The sequence below is a fragment of the Hibiscus syriacus genome, unplaced genomic scaffold (genome assembly GCF_006381635.1).
Source record: "Hibiscus syriacus cultivar Baekdansim isolate YM2019G1 unplaced genomic scaffold, ASM638163v2 tig00111198_pilon, whole genome shotgun sequence".
NCBI lineage: Eukaryota > Viridiplantae > Streptophyta > Magnoliopsida > Malvales > Malvaceae > Hibiscus > Hibiscus syriacus.
Genome location: NW_024063014.1, coordinates 322,677 through 338,069, shown reverse-complemented (window position 1 = coordinate 338,069; position 15,393 = coordinate 322,677). Strand labels below are relative to the sequence as shown.

The window sequence follows — 15,393 nt, the reverse complement described above, 5'->3', positions numbered from 1 at the left end:
CATGAACTAGGATCTAACCAAGCCTCTAGAAACCATATTCTCATGCAACCACAGTACCCAAAGATGAAACTCTTACCCTCGGTGACAAACAGGACTCATGTTCAGGCGATGGCGATGACTCTGTTCTTCGGCTAGGGAAGGTGAGGGTTTTACCTTTTGTTTTTGCTCTTTCGTTCTCTGCCTCTTGTTGATTTTGCTTGACTGGGTTGTTTTGTTACCGCTGATGATTGTCTCAAATGGATTGTTTTCTGTCTGGTTTATTTTTTGGTCCTTAATTGCTTCGTGGTTCTTGTTCTCTGATTTACTCGAGGGTTTTGGACACCAGTTTTGGATTGTTTCTTTGATGGTTGATTTTGGATTCTCTGTTGTTCTCGTTGGTTTTCTGTTTTTTTTTTTGTGTTTCTGTTCGTAATTGCCTCTGTTTTTTGTTACTGCTCCATGGTTCTGTATTGTTTGGCTTGCTGGTTATGGCTCCTGTTGCTCTCTCCCTTTGTTCGTCCTCTGATTCCTGAACCGAGAGCCCTCTGAGCTTTTTTCTTTCTGGTTCGTGGACCTCCTCCCACTCGGTTTCATTTTCACTCCTCCCTCTAGTTGATTTTTGCTTTCTGTTTTATGTGTCTTTCGTCCTGCTCCTTGCTTGGTGTGCTTGCAGGTCACGGGTGCGAGCTGGTCACGGGTGATGGGGAACAACCCCGAGGGACTTCACGTGGGTAGCACTTGGTTGGTTCGCGCACTGTCTTGGAGTTCTGAGTGCGTTGGGAGCCATTGGCACAGGGTCTTCACGCGTGGAACGTGGGCAGCACGGGCTGCTGGGGTCTCGTGCATCGTGGAGAAGTGAGTTCATGTGTGCTCGGTTGTCTTGGTGACTGAGCGTGGCATTGCTTTGGGCTTGCTGTTTGGTGGGTTGTGGGGCATGCTGCTCGGTTGGAGTGCTGTTGATAACCTTGAGGAATTCACGTGGGAGACACTTGGGTGTTGTGGAGCATGGGCACGGGAATGTGGGGAGCTGAGCTGGAGCTGGAGCTGCTGCACATCCTGGGGCTTCACGTGAGGAGTATCTCTAATAGAGAGTACTAGATCAGGTCTTGATGTAATTATTGATGGGCTTTGTTTGTTGGGCCTCGGGTATATTGAGTCTTGTAATTTTGAGTCTAGTTTGGGCTCAATGGACTTTGGACACTTAATTTGTATTTGTGATTGAATTTCAATTTGTGTCCCGATTTCCATATACGATTCCAATCCCAATCGAGCACCTAAAGCCTTCAAACGCAAAATTCCACGCTCCATTATTTGAATTAAATCTTCATCGAGCACAAACATCTCCAAATTAATTCTCGTTAATCATCAAGTGAATTTAAATGGCCCGGACAAAATTAGGGTATTACAGTTGCGGCGTAATTTTATGCTTATTGTGATGTTATGTAACGGTTTTAGACCAAAAAAGTTGTAATATGGTTTTCTTATCACGTTGCATTAATATTGTGTCGTGATGACCTTTAAAATCATTACGATGATGCCGTTACACTGTTTTGCGGCCGCAATTTAATACTATGTCATACAATCGATGTCACATAATTTGAAATGCTTTTTGTTAAATAACTCCCGTTAAGTTAATGCAACTAATGAATCATGTGAACAATATTTTGAACCATCACATCTTTGCCATTATTGTCCCCAAACTTGTTTCATAGTATGTACAGTAAAGGCAAGAAAGAAAACCAGTTTAATTTGGATTCTAAGATGTAGAAATTTATTAAAGCAATACCCCCTAAACTAATTCCATACTTCTTTATAGGTCACCTTTTTATACACAGAAAAATTAGCTGCCTAGCATTTAAGTTTTATCTTCCCCTCTAATGGAGTTCTTGCAATGAGCAATGGCAGCTTGAATTGCAGCCTGCAACTCTTCCATGGTGCTATCACTTGTTGAAGAAGCAAACCCTGTTGTTGCAACAAGTAGACCACTGTTTGTCGGAGATGTCCACATCGACGCCGGAGCCGACTGATACTCTCCTCTCCTTCCTCTGATAAACTCATCTTCCTCGTTGTTTCTCAAACCTAAATTACCCGAAAATGAATAAGCTTGCCTATGGACATGGAGCTTATCTCTCTTCCCTTTGAAGAACAACAAAGGCCGTACCATCCTTACGTATCTTTTCAACAGATGACTGACGTCGAATCTCATATTTTTCTTCTTATGCTTCTTCTCTTTGTGCTCAACGTCGACTCGTCCCTTTTGCCGCCTTGTGAAACTAAACAACGAGAACGACTTGGATTTCTCTCTTGCCGTTGATTCCATGTTGTTGTCGTTAACTGGTCTGCCATTGATGCTCCTAATGTTGCTTTCGCTTTTTCTGCTTTTTTCCGGCTTCGGGTCATCATAAAGCTCCCTTATGGGAAGCGTGAAGCTATCCAATGAGTTGGTGGAGGAACGTGGGGAAACCGGGAGGTGAGAAAGGAGGTGTAGAGGGAGCAAATGACCGTGGAAGAATATATCATCGGCCGGTGTCAAATCAACGGCGATGGAAGACGGTGGGGCTTTGGCTGTATTGGAAGAAGAGTGGAGACAAATTGTGAAAGAGAATTCATGGGAAGGAGAGGAAGAAGGTGAAGCAGATGATACCACCATTGATGAGCCTTCTACTTTCTCCATGATTGAAAGATTATCTTTATGGAGGGGATAAAGAGACAGTGGAGGAAGATAGAGAGAATTGGGTTTAACGCGTCTTTAGTACAAAAAATGGGACATACATTTGGTTTACATTTTGTTTTTGCATAATGCTTCAATGGAGAGGAAAGGGTGTGGTTGCCATTGATGCACTATGAAGATGAGATGAGATGAGATGATACATTTAGCAGTATATGTATCAAATAAAGGGTGGTGGGTCCATTTCTCACAGACAACAACAGCTTTCTCTAAAACTGTTGGATCCAAAAGAAATTTAGATCACAAACATCCAAACTTCGATGATGGCCTGGGATGCCAAACCTAAAACTCCATTCCCTCTATCCTATCATTCTCCCTAGAAATATGTGAATTCATTTCACACTAGGAATCGATAAACAAACTACCAAACTCTTTTATCCTTTAAAGTTACTATACTTCTGCTATGCCGTCGAAAATCTTATTGTTATTTTGACAAGAATTTTAATCTAAATTATTATCTTGTTTATTCTAAAATTTTATATATATAATTGACTAGATTTTCAGTTACAATTCATAATGTTACATTTAGTGTATATTAGGGTCAGTACATTTCCATCCTGATATTTAAATTTTTTTCGGTTAATTATTTTATTGATGGTGTTCACACTGAAATTTTATTTGTGTCCACGTCATTTAAAAATTTTGTGCAATTAATATACGTGTCTACTCTAAAAAATAATTCTAGATCTAATATTGATTACACTATGAGTTTTAACAATTCTGATTGTAACTTAAAAATTACTTTAAAAAATTCATGTAACAGTTTTTAGATTAATGATGAGTTTTTTTAATCATAAATCTTATGTTAACCGAATTGTATTTAAACTCTCCCGCGAGTTAGAGTATGGGAAAGTAGAGCTTTCTCTTTTAGTACTTGTATTGTTTTGTGTGAAACGAGGTTGTTGTGTTTTTCCAACGTGTTTACTTCACAAGGAAATGATGTCATTACTAGAATTGAAAGGTGGAGTTAATTCCCTTTTTCTTCTCGAAGTAATTAATGTTTAAAGTCGAAGTCTACTTCCACGGTTCAACTAATTTGAAATACACATTCCCTTTTGCGCCTTTCTTCTATAGGGATGGACCCGGCCGGTTTGACAACGCTTTCAATATTTTGAGCTGATTTTGATCATTATCCCCCATTCTGGTGAAACCAATTTCAGCGATGGTTGAATTCCCGGACATAAGAAAAGAAATTTTAGTATAAATGCAAATGATTTTCATGGTTCGGATGGAGAACAACGTCCCTACCATGTGATAATCAATTGCATTTTTGCCATTAAGATCAAATCTTCTTTTCTTACTCTTTAATTAACACGACATCCAATGATTGTGCTTTTAGCTTAGCTCTAGTTTTGAGCCTTTGGCAGGGATATGAAGCATTGGTGTAAAGGATGGTTTTCACTCACCAATCATTTTAAGAATAGAATAACGATAAATAATATTCACATAGAAAAAAAATAAGAAGATAATTTTAATTACCTATTTTTATTCACTTTATGATTTAAAAACATGTAAAATAAAATATTTTACATTGTGTAAATGATTTTTTTCCATAAGTTGGGATCCACTTAGACCATGTAACTTTTTTAAAAAAAAATCTACACCTTTTAGGATCGTTAGATGAGTGAAAATAGATGAATGAGATTATTTATTCTTTTAATGACTATTTTTTCATTTCCTAATGTTAATCTAAACTTAAAATGTGTATTTTCTAATGTAAGTTGGGATTCATTTACACATTTTAGTTTATTTGTTTTTACGTTCGAAACTAGCGTGTTATAAACAAGGAGGAAGAAGAAAAGCAAGTGAAATCTTTGAGTCTGATTGAGATGGAAAAGGATGGAAGAAAAGAATGAGATGGTAGACCAACACACACGTGTACACAGTGGTTCTACAAGTTGAGCAGCAGGAGTTTGGGTCTACCCATGGGGGAAATATTGTACGTGTAGTTGAGGTCAACATCTCAATATCTTATTTTGGTGGATTGACTCATCTTTCCCACTCAATATCTTATTTTATTTTCCCCTAAAGATAAAGAAGAAAACACGACATAAAACAAAGATTTCACCCTCATTACCCATTAACATCCTTTTGGTGGGGGATGCCTTTTTTTTAGCTGAATTCCCTTTTCCTCCTTTTGCCGCTGGCCACTCATTATCTCCATAGTCAACTAGTAGAACAATAAATTTATACAAAACAACAATTCACCCTTCTCTTTGCTCCATGGATTTTCTAAACCTTTATTATCCAAAACCTAAGCATCCCTTGGATATTTTCTCTATCTGCTCTCCTTTTGTTTTCATTTTTGTTCTTATTTTATAATCATTATTTTAGACCCTTTACTGAACTTTCTATATTAGCTTTCATACTTTAATTTAATTTGACGTAATTTAGCCCTCTAATTTTATAATGTTATTAAGAAAAATCCAACCAATAGACACGTAAATTTATCATTGACTAAATTTGATTGTTTCAACTTCTAAATGACAGTGTAAGTTGTAACCGAATAATGACAAAATAGAAGATTTTAAATCATTAATAAAATAACAAATCATCAATTTAGACCAATTAATTACACTACAAAAGGAAAAGAAATCAAACTATACTCAATTAAAATTGAGTGATTAAATCTCAAATTTCAAAATAATAAAGGGACTACACACCTCTAAATTATAATGAGAATAACGCCAAAAAGAAGTAAGAGGGAGCACTAATTCGGTGTTGATCTTTATCTAAGTTTATTTAATTAAAAAAATCTATTAAGTGTATTGGGTTAAGTAAGATTATTCAAATGAAATGCAATTTTATCTTATAACTGAGCCTAAGATTATTCAAATGAAATGCAATTTTATCTTATAACTGAGCCTACCAAATGTTGGTATCTAAAAAAGCAAGCCACTTGCCTTGTGAAGGAACTTGAAGCCTACAGACGGGGGACGGGAAAAGCGAGTTCACATGTCATGTATGTTGACTAGAGTCCACATCCTCCAGCCAAGCAGTAGTCTTCTAGTCCCCACAACATAAGATGGTCCCAACTCTGATACATGAATGCTCAACATATCTATCCTCAAAAATGGGCAGTATCCAGCTACTATGTTATCAACACAACACATTATTCACATTCACATCATCCAATCATATGCGTATATGTATGGCTAAATGATTACGGAATAAACTTTGAAATAGAACCAGAATTCTTGAACCTCTAGTTGGGAAAGAATAATGGAATTTGCAAAAAAAAAAAATCTATACCAAGTATTACCTTCCCAGTTGTCAAAGAAAGGAAAGAACAAGTAACCAATGATACATGAACAAATTTCATTCAGCAAGCTAATCACCCAAGTTTTCTCCCTAGTAAGTACTCATCAAACTCCCTATATTATAACAACATTACATCGATGTCCACTATCATTTAATGTTAGCTCTATCAATTTGGAGCAACTGGTATACAATGCGATGAATACATATGGAGAAAATGAATTACCTCAGAGGCATGCCACTATCCCACTGATCAAGTCCATGAAAACCTTCCAGCTATTTTTTCTTTCCATTTTCACTCAAGGTAACGCACAAGTCTCCTCAATGCCAAAGCCACCTTGGGAGCATTGATTCAAATGGGTGTTCAATGCCCTCAAATAAGAAACTTAAGGAAATTACAATTGAGAATGCACCATTTCCCCGTTCATGACCACCACTAGAACAATTGTTAGCGCCCACAAAACCCAACAGTATTTAGAAAGGTCTAGCTAGTCACTGTCACTTCCATGTCTATCTGAAAAAAAGGAAAAACAAGAAAAAAATAAGAATCAATAATTTTTACTTCGGTAACATATATTTGCAATGAAGAAACATTGAGAGAGGGAAGGAGAGAGGTCTGCCGTTACTTCTTGATGATTTTTCCCTTCCATGGCTTCTCTCTTCCCCTGGCAACTAGAACAAAGGAAAGGACCGTCCCATGGATGCAACTTTACTGAATTAGATTTGCCAGCATGAATAGAAATGCCCTCTCCAGGTTTCATCTCTAATTGACAGATTGCACACATGAACAGCTTAAACATGTTGCACAGTGGATATTTTGTAACCAACCTGCACCCAACAGCAAGTCATGCCCCACATAAAAGAAAAACAAAATATAAAATAGATCTGATCATCGATCTGCTGATCGATGTGCAAATTTAAAACTACTATAAAATATTGTTTTTTTATAGAAGTTGGAGGTCTCATTAAAAACTCCCTTCGTATTCTTCCACATACTTCTAAGTATGTTGAAGAACATTGGAAGGAAGAAAAGAGTGCCTCATATTTTATTGAATAGAATACCAAGTACATGTGGTAACACCGAACCCTCATACGGGAATATACACCATTTCAAAAACCGTATCACCTAAAGATCTTCCATCTTCAAACAAAAAACCCCTAAGACAATAACCATATTTCTAAAATACACCTCAAGATGAAAGATAACATAGCAAAATAAAAACCAACAATTACAACCACAAAACTAAAAAAAACGCCTCTGAACACAGCTGTCGAACAGTCACGACCCAATTGGAGGAACAAGTTCTAATGAAACATCGCAATCTTCAGGGACCCAAGAATTAGGTTTGAAGGAAGGATCAACTTCATGCACCAAGATTTTGAATAAATTAGCACCAACCTTCAACTCCAACAACTCATCAATTCACCCTTGTGCCTTAGTGAGTATTTGAATTTTAGCTCGATCAAAAGGCGTTGGAAACTCACAACTGTTGTCGACTGCTATTAACTTGCCCAACTTAGTTGCAATGTTTTTGAAGGTATCCCAATTCCAAACGTGAAAAGGAATACCTTCGCAAACTACCCACACACGACGGCACTCCACCACTAGGCTCTCCGACCAAGTTTCTACTCTGGAAAACCATTCTGCTAGAGTCTCTAACTTATCATCCTTCACGTTTCTCAACGAATCAGAGTCTTCAAAAACCATTAGAACTTCATTTCCAGTAGCTCTCATTAGCGTGAAACCAGCTAGTCCTTTGGCTTGTATCTGGTTTGCAAGATTACCAATTTTGATAAAGTTCTTGCACACCCCACAAGACAATTACTCAACAAGTGAAGTTTATCTACGTCCACAACACCCTCAACTTCACAGTGTTTATTCCTCGAAATATCTTCCAACCCTGACTTACGTTGAACAACTGTCAAGGATTTTCACCAGTAAGACTGTCGGGTTTATATTTAGCCAAAGAGACTCTAATTTTTCTGCCATAAATAAGATTACCATTCATCATTGAAATCGCTTTCCTTGCTTCTTCAATTGTAGCATAGCGAATAAACCCAAAGCGAACCCCATTCGAGTTTCTTTTTTTAGGAATGAAGGCGTCAATAACTTGACCATGTGTGCCAAATAAATATTCAAGTCTCTTCCAATGTATCTTCTCCGATAGGTTCTCAATGAATAACGTGACGCATCCACTTCTATACCCATTACTACCATTTGAATGACCTTCATTCCTCCAATTTTGAAATCCGTTTCTTCTACTTCTCGCAACTTCAGAAGATTTTTCATTGGAATGCCCCTTCGTGGTTAACTCCCTGGTTCCATGGTGATCTACATCATCAGCAGAAAGAGCGGGTGTTGCCAACACTAACGGAAGCCTCTCAATCCTATAATTCCCACCTTGCGAAGGAGACATACCACTTTCATCAATCTTAACAGCAGGTGGTTGACAATCTAATGTTCCTTTAACAGAACATTTTTTCAGAGATTTGGTTGAAAGAGGACGTTCACCTGACCTCGCAGAAACTACTCTTAAATTTTGCTGATTTTGGGGCGTAGGAGAGTGTCTGTATGTAGTGTCGTCGGCCTCAGCTGTCCAACCTGCTTCACGGGCCAAGGCGGCCAATACTTCGTTCATATTAGAACGCTTTGAAATATGGAAATTACCGTATTGCCTCAATCCGGCCAGCATACATCTGGTGAAGGCTCGCCTGTTCCGTTTCCAAAGTTTTTTCCTCTCCTTTTCATTCTCCCTCTCATGTTTTTCCTTGCCTGAGTAGGAAGAAGATGTTGCGTCGTCGGGTCCAGAGGGAGTACGAGTGGGGTTCACAGCGGCTGCACCTGCCGCGACTGTTGCAGCTAACCCACTAGTTCGCCTGTGCTGAGACGGGTGTAGGGGTTCCATGGAGAGATCTGGGTAGCTGGAAAGAGGATTTATTGGAAAAAAACAGAAAGTTTGGAGGATAGGGTAATTTCTTGCCGAACCAGTTCACTGGAAATTAATGGAGAAAAGAATCGATTCTCAACACTAGGAAAGGGGGGTTTTGGTCACGAGAAGAAGCTGAGTTCGGTGGTGAGGCGGTGTCGACCATGAGCGACGGGAAGTTGCATAAATCGGAGGTGAACTTCTTGAAGATCTGCGTCGATTGAATGACTCACTCGCAAATCTAAGGCCAAATTTGGAATCACCTTGAGCCGGCGATCTTCCCTGTAAAAAACAGCTTCAAACGGTAGTCGGAGTATGGCGGCTGACGGCGGACGGCGGCCGGCGGCAGCGGACAACGGGTGGATGACGGTGGCGAAAATAATTCAAAAACGCCTGGGCTCTGGGCTCTAGGAGAAGCGGGACCTTCTCTAACTTATCAGGCCTTACTAAGCTGAGGAATACTACTATAAAATATTGTGGATTCTCATAAACACTAACCTTTCTGAAAGCATAGCAGATCCCTCCTCAAATAATTCTTCCACCACATCAGGCTCCATGTATTCTTCTTTGTCATTTGAAGATGATCCAGAATTCTTCTTGCGAAACATGGACCTAAACATACCTTTGCCTGGCTTCTTTGGTGGCGGCAAAGGAGCAGCTGGCTTCTCTGGTGGTAAGATATCAACAACAATGCAGGTTGTATCATCTCGAAGACCCTTTGACTGTACAGCTTCCTGTTCATTGAAAACCAAGGAATAAGAAAACATGAAGAAATGCATACTTATACTAAAATATGCTGAAGACAAAAGGGCATAGAGCTCTCAGCAGAAGTATTTGAAGAGCATAACAGAATGGAATACGAGTGTACTTTCACAATCTGTGCAGCAGCTGCATCTGGTGGCAGTCCGCGACAACAATCAAGAGCTTCTTCAGCTGATAAAGCATCCCAAACACCATCACTAGAGATAATCATCCTACCACCAGCTGTAGATAACTGCAGAAAATAAACTAGTAGGTAAAATAAAATGATTATTAACAATCAAGAAAAAATATTTTCTAATTTCTGATAAAGCATTCAGTCAAAACCAGAACCTTTCCGAAGAAAACTGATTAAGAATCCAAATGCAAAAGCACTTCAATGTGCGAGTATAGGAAATGTGAGGATATGAAATTAATGGCTCTGCTATGTACTTAACTAGCATGAACTTGAAATGGTCATATGGTTTGAAGTTCAAGGAACTCCATTGCAGCCAAGAATATGTAGCATGTTGTGAAACAAAATGTACAGAATGATATTTAAGCAACAGTGGCAGATCATACCCCCCAAAAAAGTTTGGAAATCCTCAATGAATATGTTTTATACAAAATACATTTAAATGGACCCTCCAACATTATTATTTTTAATTTATCCTAATTTTATGCATTAACAATAGACTAAAATAAAATTGTTGCTCATCTATTTATGAATCCACTGATCATTTACAAAACACATGATTAATAAGCTAACCACAAATATTAAAGTCGTAATCATATAACTATATGAAAAACAACGTTTTTGGCTAAAATAGGGATGGCAATGTCACAGGGCGGAGGATTACCTCATTCACATCCACCCCAAGTTTGTATGGATGTTGAAAATATCCAAATCCATGGATTACTGTTATATCCACATCACTCCACGATGCTCCACCTCATTTCTTTTTCAAGTAATTTTTTTATTTTGATATTATAAAAACAATATTTATAATTTATTTATTAACATATTTTCAGTATATATAATTATTGGTATATGTAAAATGTAAATATAAACATATATAAAAAAATAAATATCACAGATATGATATTAGTATATACATTTGGCATATATACTAAAGATATAAATATTATATATAAAATATTACAAAAGGTTAAAATAATAATTTTAAAAGACATAGCAGAGCAAGCATTTACCATAATACCCCCGCTCCACCATGTGCATCCACATCTGTGGAACGGCTAGGACTTTGCCAGACTTTCTATACTTTTCATTCTGTTCAATATCATTGTGATTGTTTTCAATAGATTTGTTAATTTATGAATAGCTAAAACTTACATATTTCATGAGATTTTTATTTTTTTTTAACGGCTATATTGTTTGCATATAACTTTTGTATTAGGAAATGTTTTAGAAACACCTCAAATGAAAATAGAAAAATACATAATTCCAATTTTCCCCCTTATATAAAATGTCAAGATCTGACACTATTGGGCACACATGTTAAATCAAGAATATATCAGTTACATTCTGCAGGAGGATTATGAAAGACAAACCTTTACTTGCTTTACATATGGAACAGGAACAATAAACTCCCCAACATCCATATCACCAATGGATCGTGAAAGACACAAGCCTCCAGGCCAACATCTCAAAGGACCAATCTATAAAATAACCTCACTGTTAGGTCACCAGCTTTGATCCACACAATTTATCAAATATAGTTTACTCATACTGCAGATGCCAAAATTCTCTAATGAGAATCAATTTATCATCGTTTACAAACATATGAGTATCATGTTTTTTAGATCTGGCAACAAATCAAGACAGATACTGAAAAGTTGTAAATAATTGTAACTGTTACTGTTAGAATCAGCCGTGTATAAGTCTTGTTTGTTTAAGAATCTTTTACGATAAGAAAGAATAAGCCTTGGGAGTTTATTCATAAACCATTGTAATCTTCTAAATTCAATAATCATATTTCTCTTTCATTACCTCTTTTATTCTTTCCCTCTTCTTCAGTTTATTTCCTTGGATTATAACAAGGTATCATCTTAGTCTTATGATAAGAAATGTTAAGTCTTAGGAGCCTTTGTACTCTATCTCTAGATAGAATTTTATATTTAGCAAAAAAATTATCCTATTACAAGTCAACAACTCAGTTTATTTAAACTATTGTATGTTTAGGAGTCTATCACGATAAGAAAGATAAGCCTTAGGAATCTTTGTAATCTCTATCTCTAGATAGAATTTTATCTTTAGCAAAAAAGTCCTATTAGAAGTTAACAACTCGGTTTATTCAAACTATTGTAATCTCCTAAATTCAATAATGAGATTTCTCTTTCATTATCTCTTTTATTCTTTCCCTCTTCTTCAGTTTATTTCTTTAGATTATAAAAGTTACATACAAAAATTAGTAAGTTCTACAAAAGGGTTCTCTAATTCACATTAGTTATCAAATAAGTCTACTGTCTTTTTGGTTAACTGCAGAAAGTGTCATGCATGTCTGAACCTGGATTCTATGTTGTGTTTTACAAGCATTGTAGTTGCACATCCCATTAACACTAATATCTCAAGGGTGTTATGTTTCACTGATGGGGAGAAAAGACTAGGAACCTAGAGAGAGAGAGAAAATAGATAAAGCACCCAAAATGCATCACAATGCACATTTGAAGGGGTAGAGGAGATACCTCTGCACCACCACCAGCATTTAACCGACCAACCTCAGCCCCACATGCAGTGATCCGTTCCCTCCTAATAAGATGAAAACAAAAAGTAAGATCTCAATATTTAGGGGAAAAATACAACAAACGCCATGACAAAAACTTACTCCACTTCATTGCATTCAAGCCTATGATCAGCTGACAAGTAATATATTCCACCTTCAGCTGATTCAAATATACAGCGTGAATCACCAACAGATGCAACTGTTATAACCCATCCTTCTATTATCACAAATGTCACAGTTGTTCCTGATGTTTTTGCTGGAAAAAACCATACCATGTCTAATCAAATACTAAACATGTGGTAGTAAACACAAGAAAAAGTTATTACTCATTTCAAAAAATTAAAAACACAAAAAAACGCCTACTTAATAATATGGTTTCTCCTCTTTATCGCAGTTCCCAACCCAATTGAAGGAACAAATTTCGTGCTTATGTACATGAATTTATAAGCTCATCTATAATCATTTTCAGATAGAGGGTAAAATAATTAATTGGCGAAACTGCCTGGTCTTCTGTTGGTAAAAGTGGTGAATTATCAAGCTGGACACATATTGGTGATGCCAGCTTGACTATATCTAGACCAACTTAAAATTGACATTTCATGACTATCAGTTAACTTTGACGAAATGGTCATAAGCCAAAAATCTTACATGATATTATAAGAATATGGACAAGCTGATCCATTGACAAACATCTTCTAATCTGCTATCTCTTTTAGTTGTATAAAGGAAAGCACCATATTTCCAAGTAAGCATCCCAACCAAACAGCGACACCACTAACCACTCGTAGTGCAAATCAACTATCAAAAAAAAATATCCACCAACTTCCAAAAAGTGACTCTTCCAACACATAAGCACGCTCTCTAATGGAGATTTTTAATGATAAATTACCCTACATGGACCTCACAGAAAAATGAAATAAAATAATGGGGAGAGAATAAAAGATTTAGTTGATTGAAATAGGATACAATCTAAGTCTACACTGATATCTACCATTGCATGAACAATATAAATAAGCAAGTAGCTACCACTCCGAAAGTAAGTGTATAGTTGTAAAATGATAAAAATTATATCCAGACAAATACTCCTTTTTCAACCAAAGCTTATCCAGTAAAACATCTGTTATAATCAAATATGTTTATATAAAAACAAAACAACTCATACCTCTTTGTTGAAAATCTTTATCAGTTTTAACAAATCCTGCAACCAAAGCTCTTGGAAGGGCAGCAATCCATTCATCTCTATTAAGATCTGCTGGCATGGCACTTAGGACATTATTTAGAAGATTCTCTTTAGTGTAAATAGCAGCAGCAGATCCATTGTGTCCATCAAAGAGCTGCCCAAAAAAAAGGTTTAGCAAGACCAACCTATAAATGAAAAAATTACATAAATAAGAAAATAAAGAAATGATATGTATATGTGTGTCAAATCAAACAAATTATACAGATAAATACAGTAATATACCTAGCAAACAAAAGTTAATAAATATTCATATTCTAGTGATTTGAATTATAAGATTTTATGGTTAATCAGACACTTCAAGATCAGAGTATAAAGTATGTGATTAGTGACGATTTAGTTAGTATGAGAGACCAAAAATTCATACCCCATAAACTGAGAATGTGGTGAAACCATCTCCCATCGCTCTTTGACATTCTGTTTTAAGCAACGTAAAATCTTCACCTTTCTTGCTATGGCTAGCTTGTCCGTGCACAATCTCCGGGTCTTCAATTTTCTCACTCGCTAATTCTCGTTTCAGTAGAACTGACAGTGGAAATGTTTGATTCTCGCATCTCGATGTCATTGTTCCAAATTTCCAAATCCAAAAACCACGTCAATAGCTAAAACTCAATCTCACAGACAATACGCCTAACCCTCCATGAATTACACTAAAAGATCCTGTAAAATGCACGATGCCAGCTTCAATAATCAAATCTCATCGCAAAATAAACGAAAAAAAGAACTGAATACATCAATGATCATCCGACACAAATAATATTAGACGGAAATGGCCAGGGAAAAACATCGAGATCTTCCAAAAAATCTGATTTATATAAAATTCAATGGATTAGATTCTTCATCAAAATCGAAAAAGAAAATCTAAATCAATGTAGAGAATAACAATTAATAAGCATTCGTACAAATCAGTTCATTATAACAGAAAAATAAAATGAATCTAGATGTGTATGGAGAATGAAATGGAAAAAAAAGGGTCAAAATCATATAAATATCCAAGGAAAAGAGAAATTGAAAATTACAAAGGAGGAAATCGGTCGATAGCAAAGGATGGAGGAGATTACAAGCGAAGAGAATGAGAAGGCAACGCGAGGAATTGGATTATTCGCTACGATCGAGAGACACCGATCATGGAGTCCTGCGAAATTTTTTTTTTTTTTTGATCGGAAAACTCTTTTTGTGCGACTGAAAAGAAAAAGAAATGTGAATGATAAACGGAAAATTAAAGGAAGAACGACGCCCTTTTTTACAATACGGAAATGGCTTTTCTGCATTTTTTTAAATTTATTTTTTGGCTTTATAATATCTGACGTGGCCAAACGGCAGACTTCTTCTTCACTTGAGTCGGCTGCATAAACCAAAGGAGCCGTTCGTTTTCAAGCCGACGTGTGTAACTACTAACTATGTTCTCTGTTGACCTTTGGGCCCCACGATTGGTTTTAGGTGTATTTTGAACCGTACGATTAAGGACGATTATGAATCCAAAGATCGTAAACAAAGATGTCTCCTGGAGATATATATTCGTGGGCCACACGTTCACCCTTTTTTCAAATCTATTATAGTTTTAGAACCTTTATATATTAAAGTTTAGTATTTAATATCTTCACTTTAATTTAATATAATATAATCCCTTTATTTTTATAATATCATAGATATATCTAAATTGATAACACTCTTAATTATTACTATTTAAATCATAATATAAAATCATTGATAAATATATATGATAATTGAATACTAAAATTTGTTTAAAGCAATATTCACTCCATCATTTTAATGTCATCA

At 36.3% G+C, this 15,393-nt stretch overlaps 2 protein-coding genes across 4 annotated transcripts; both read right to left on the bottom strand.

Annotated features, from left to right (window-relative positions):
• Positions 1–1,727: 1,727 nt before the first annotated feature.
• LOC120155573 (BRI1 kinase inhibitor 1-like) lies at positions 1,728–2,954 on the bottom strand. The gene has a single exon (XM_039167099.1). The coding sequence runs from the start codon at positions 2,651–2,653 to the stop codon at positions 1,835–1,837; it is 819 nt and encodes a 272-aa protein (XP_039023030.1). The 5' UTR covers positions 2,654–2,954; the 3' UTR covers positions 1,728–1,834.
• A 3,112-nt stretch (positions 2,955–6,066) lies between these two features.
• Positions 6,067–14,828, bottom strand: LOC120155572 (probable protein phosphatase 2C 12). 3 transcript variants are annotated; one of them, XM_039167096.1, is made up of 9 exons: positions 14,673–14,828; positions 13,979–14,271; positions 13,537–13,708; positions 12,477–12,630; positions 12,337–12,400; positions 11,203–11,310; positions 9,761–9,886; positions 9,391–9,626; positions 6,067–6,793 (listed from the first exon to the last, which is right to left on the bottom strand). In XM_039167096.1, the coding sequence occupies exons 2-9, from the start codon at positions 14,174–14,176 to the stop codon at positions 6,514–6,516; spliced, it is 1,338 nt and encodes a 445-aa protein (XP_039023027.1). In that variant the 5' UTR covers positions 14,177–14,271; positions 14,673–14,828; the 3' UTR covers positions 6,067–6,513. The 3 variants fall into 3 exon arrangements, with proteins under 3 accessions (XP_039023027.1, XP_039023028.1, XP_039023029.1); XM_039167097.1 differs by having other exon boundaries at positions 14,631–14,800; XM_039167098.1 differs by lacking the exon at positions 14,673–14,828 and having other exon boundaries at positions 6,067–6,479; positions 6,592–6,793; positions 13,979–14,176.
• Between the last annotated feature and the right edge of the window lie 565 nt (positions 14,829–15,393).

What these genes read in the sequence shown, in the direction of transcription:
- LOC120155573 (XM_039167099.1), bottom strand. Translation starts at nt 2,653, where the DNA reads ATGGAGAAAGTAGAAGGCTCATCAATGGTGGTATCATCTGCTTCACCT.
- LOC120155572 (XM_039167096.1), bottom strand. Translation starts at nt 14,176, where the DNA reads ATGACATCGAGATGCGAGAATCAAACATTTCCACTGTCAGTTCTACTG. An exon ending in CTTGAATGCAATGAAGTGGA is followed by an intron (nt 12,401 to 12,476) that starts GTAAGTTTTTGT and finishes TCATCTTATTAG; the next exon opens with GAGGGAACGGATCACTGCAT. An exon ending in ATGCTGGTGGTGGTGCAGAG is followed by an intron (nt 11,311 to 12,336) that starts GTATCTCCTCTA and finishes GTTATTTTATAG; the next exon opens with ATTGGTCCTTTGAGATGTTG.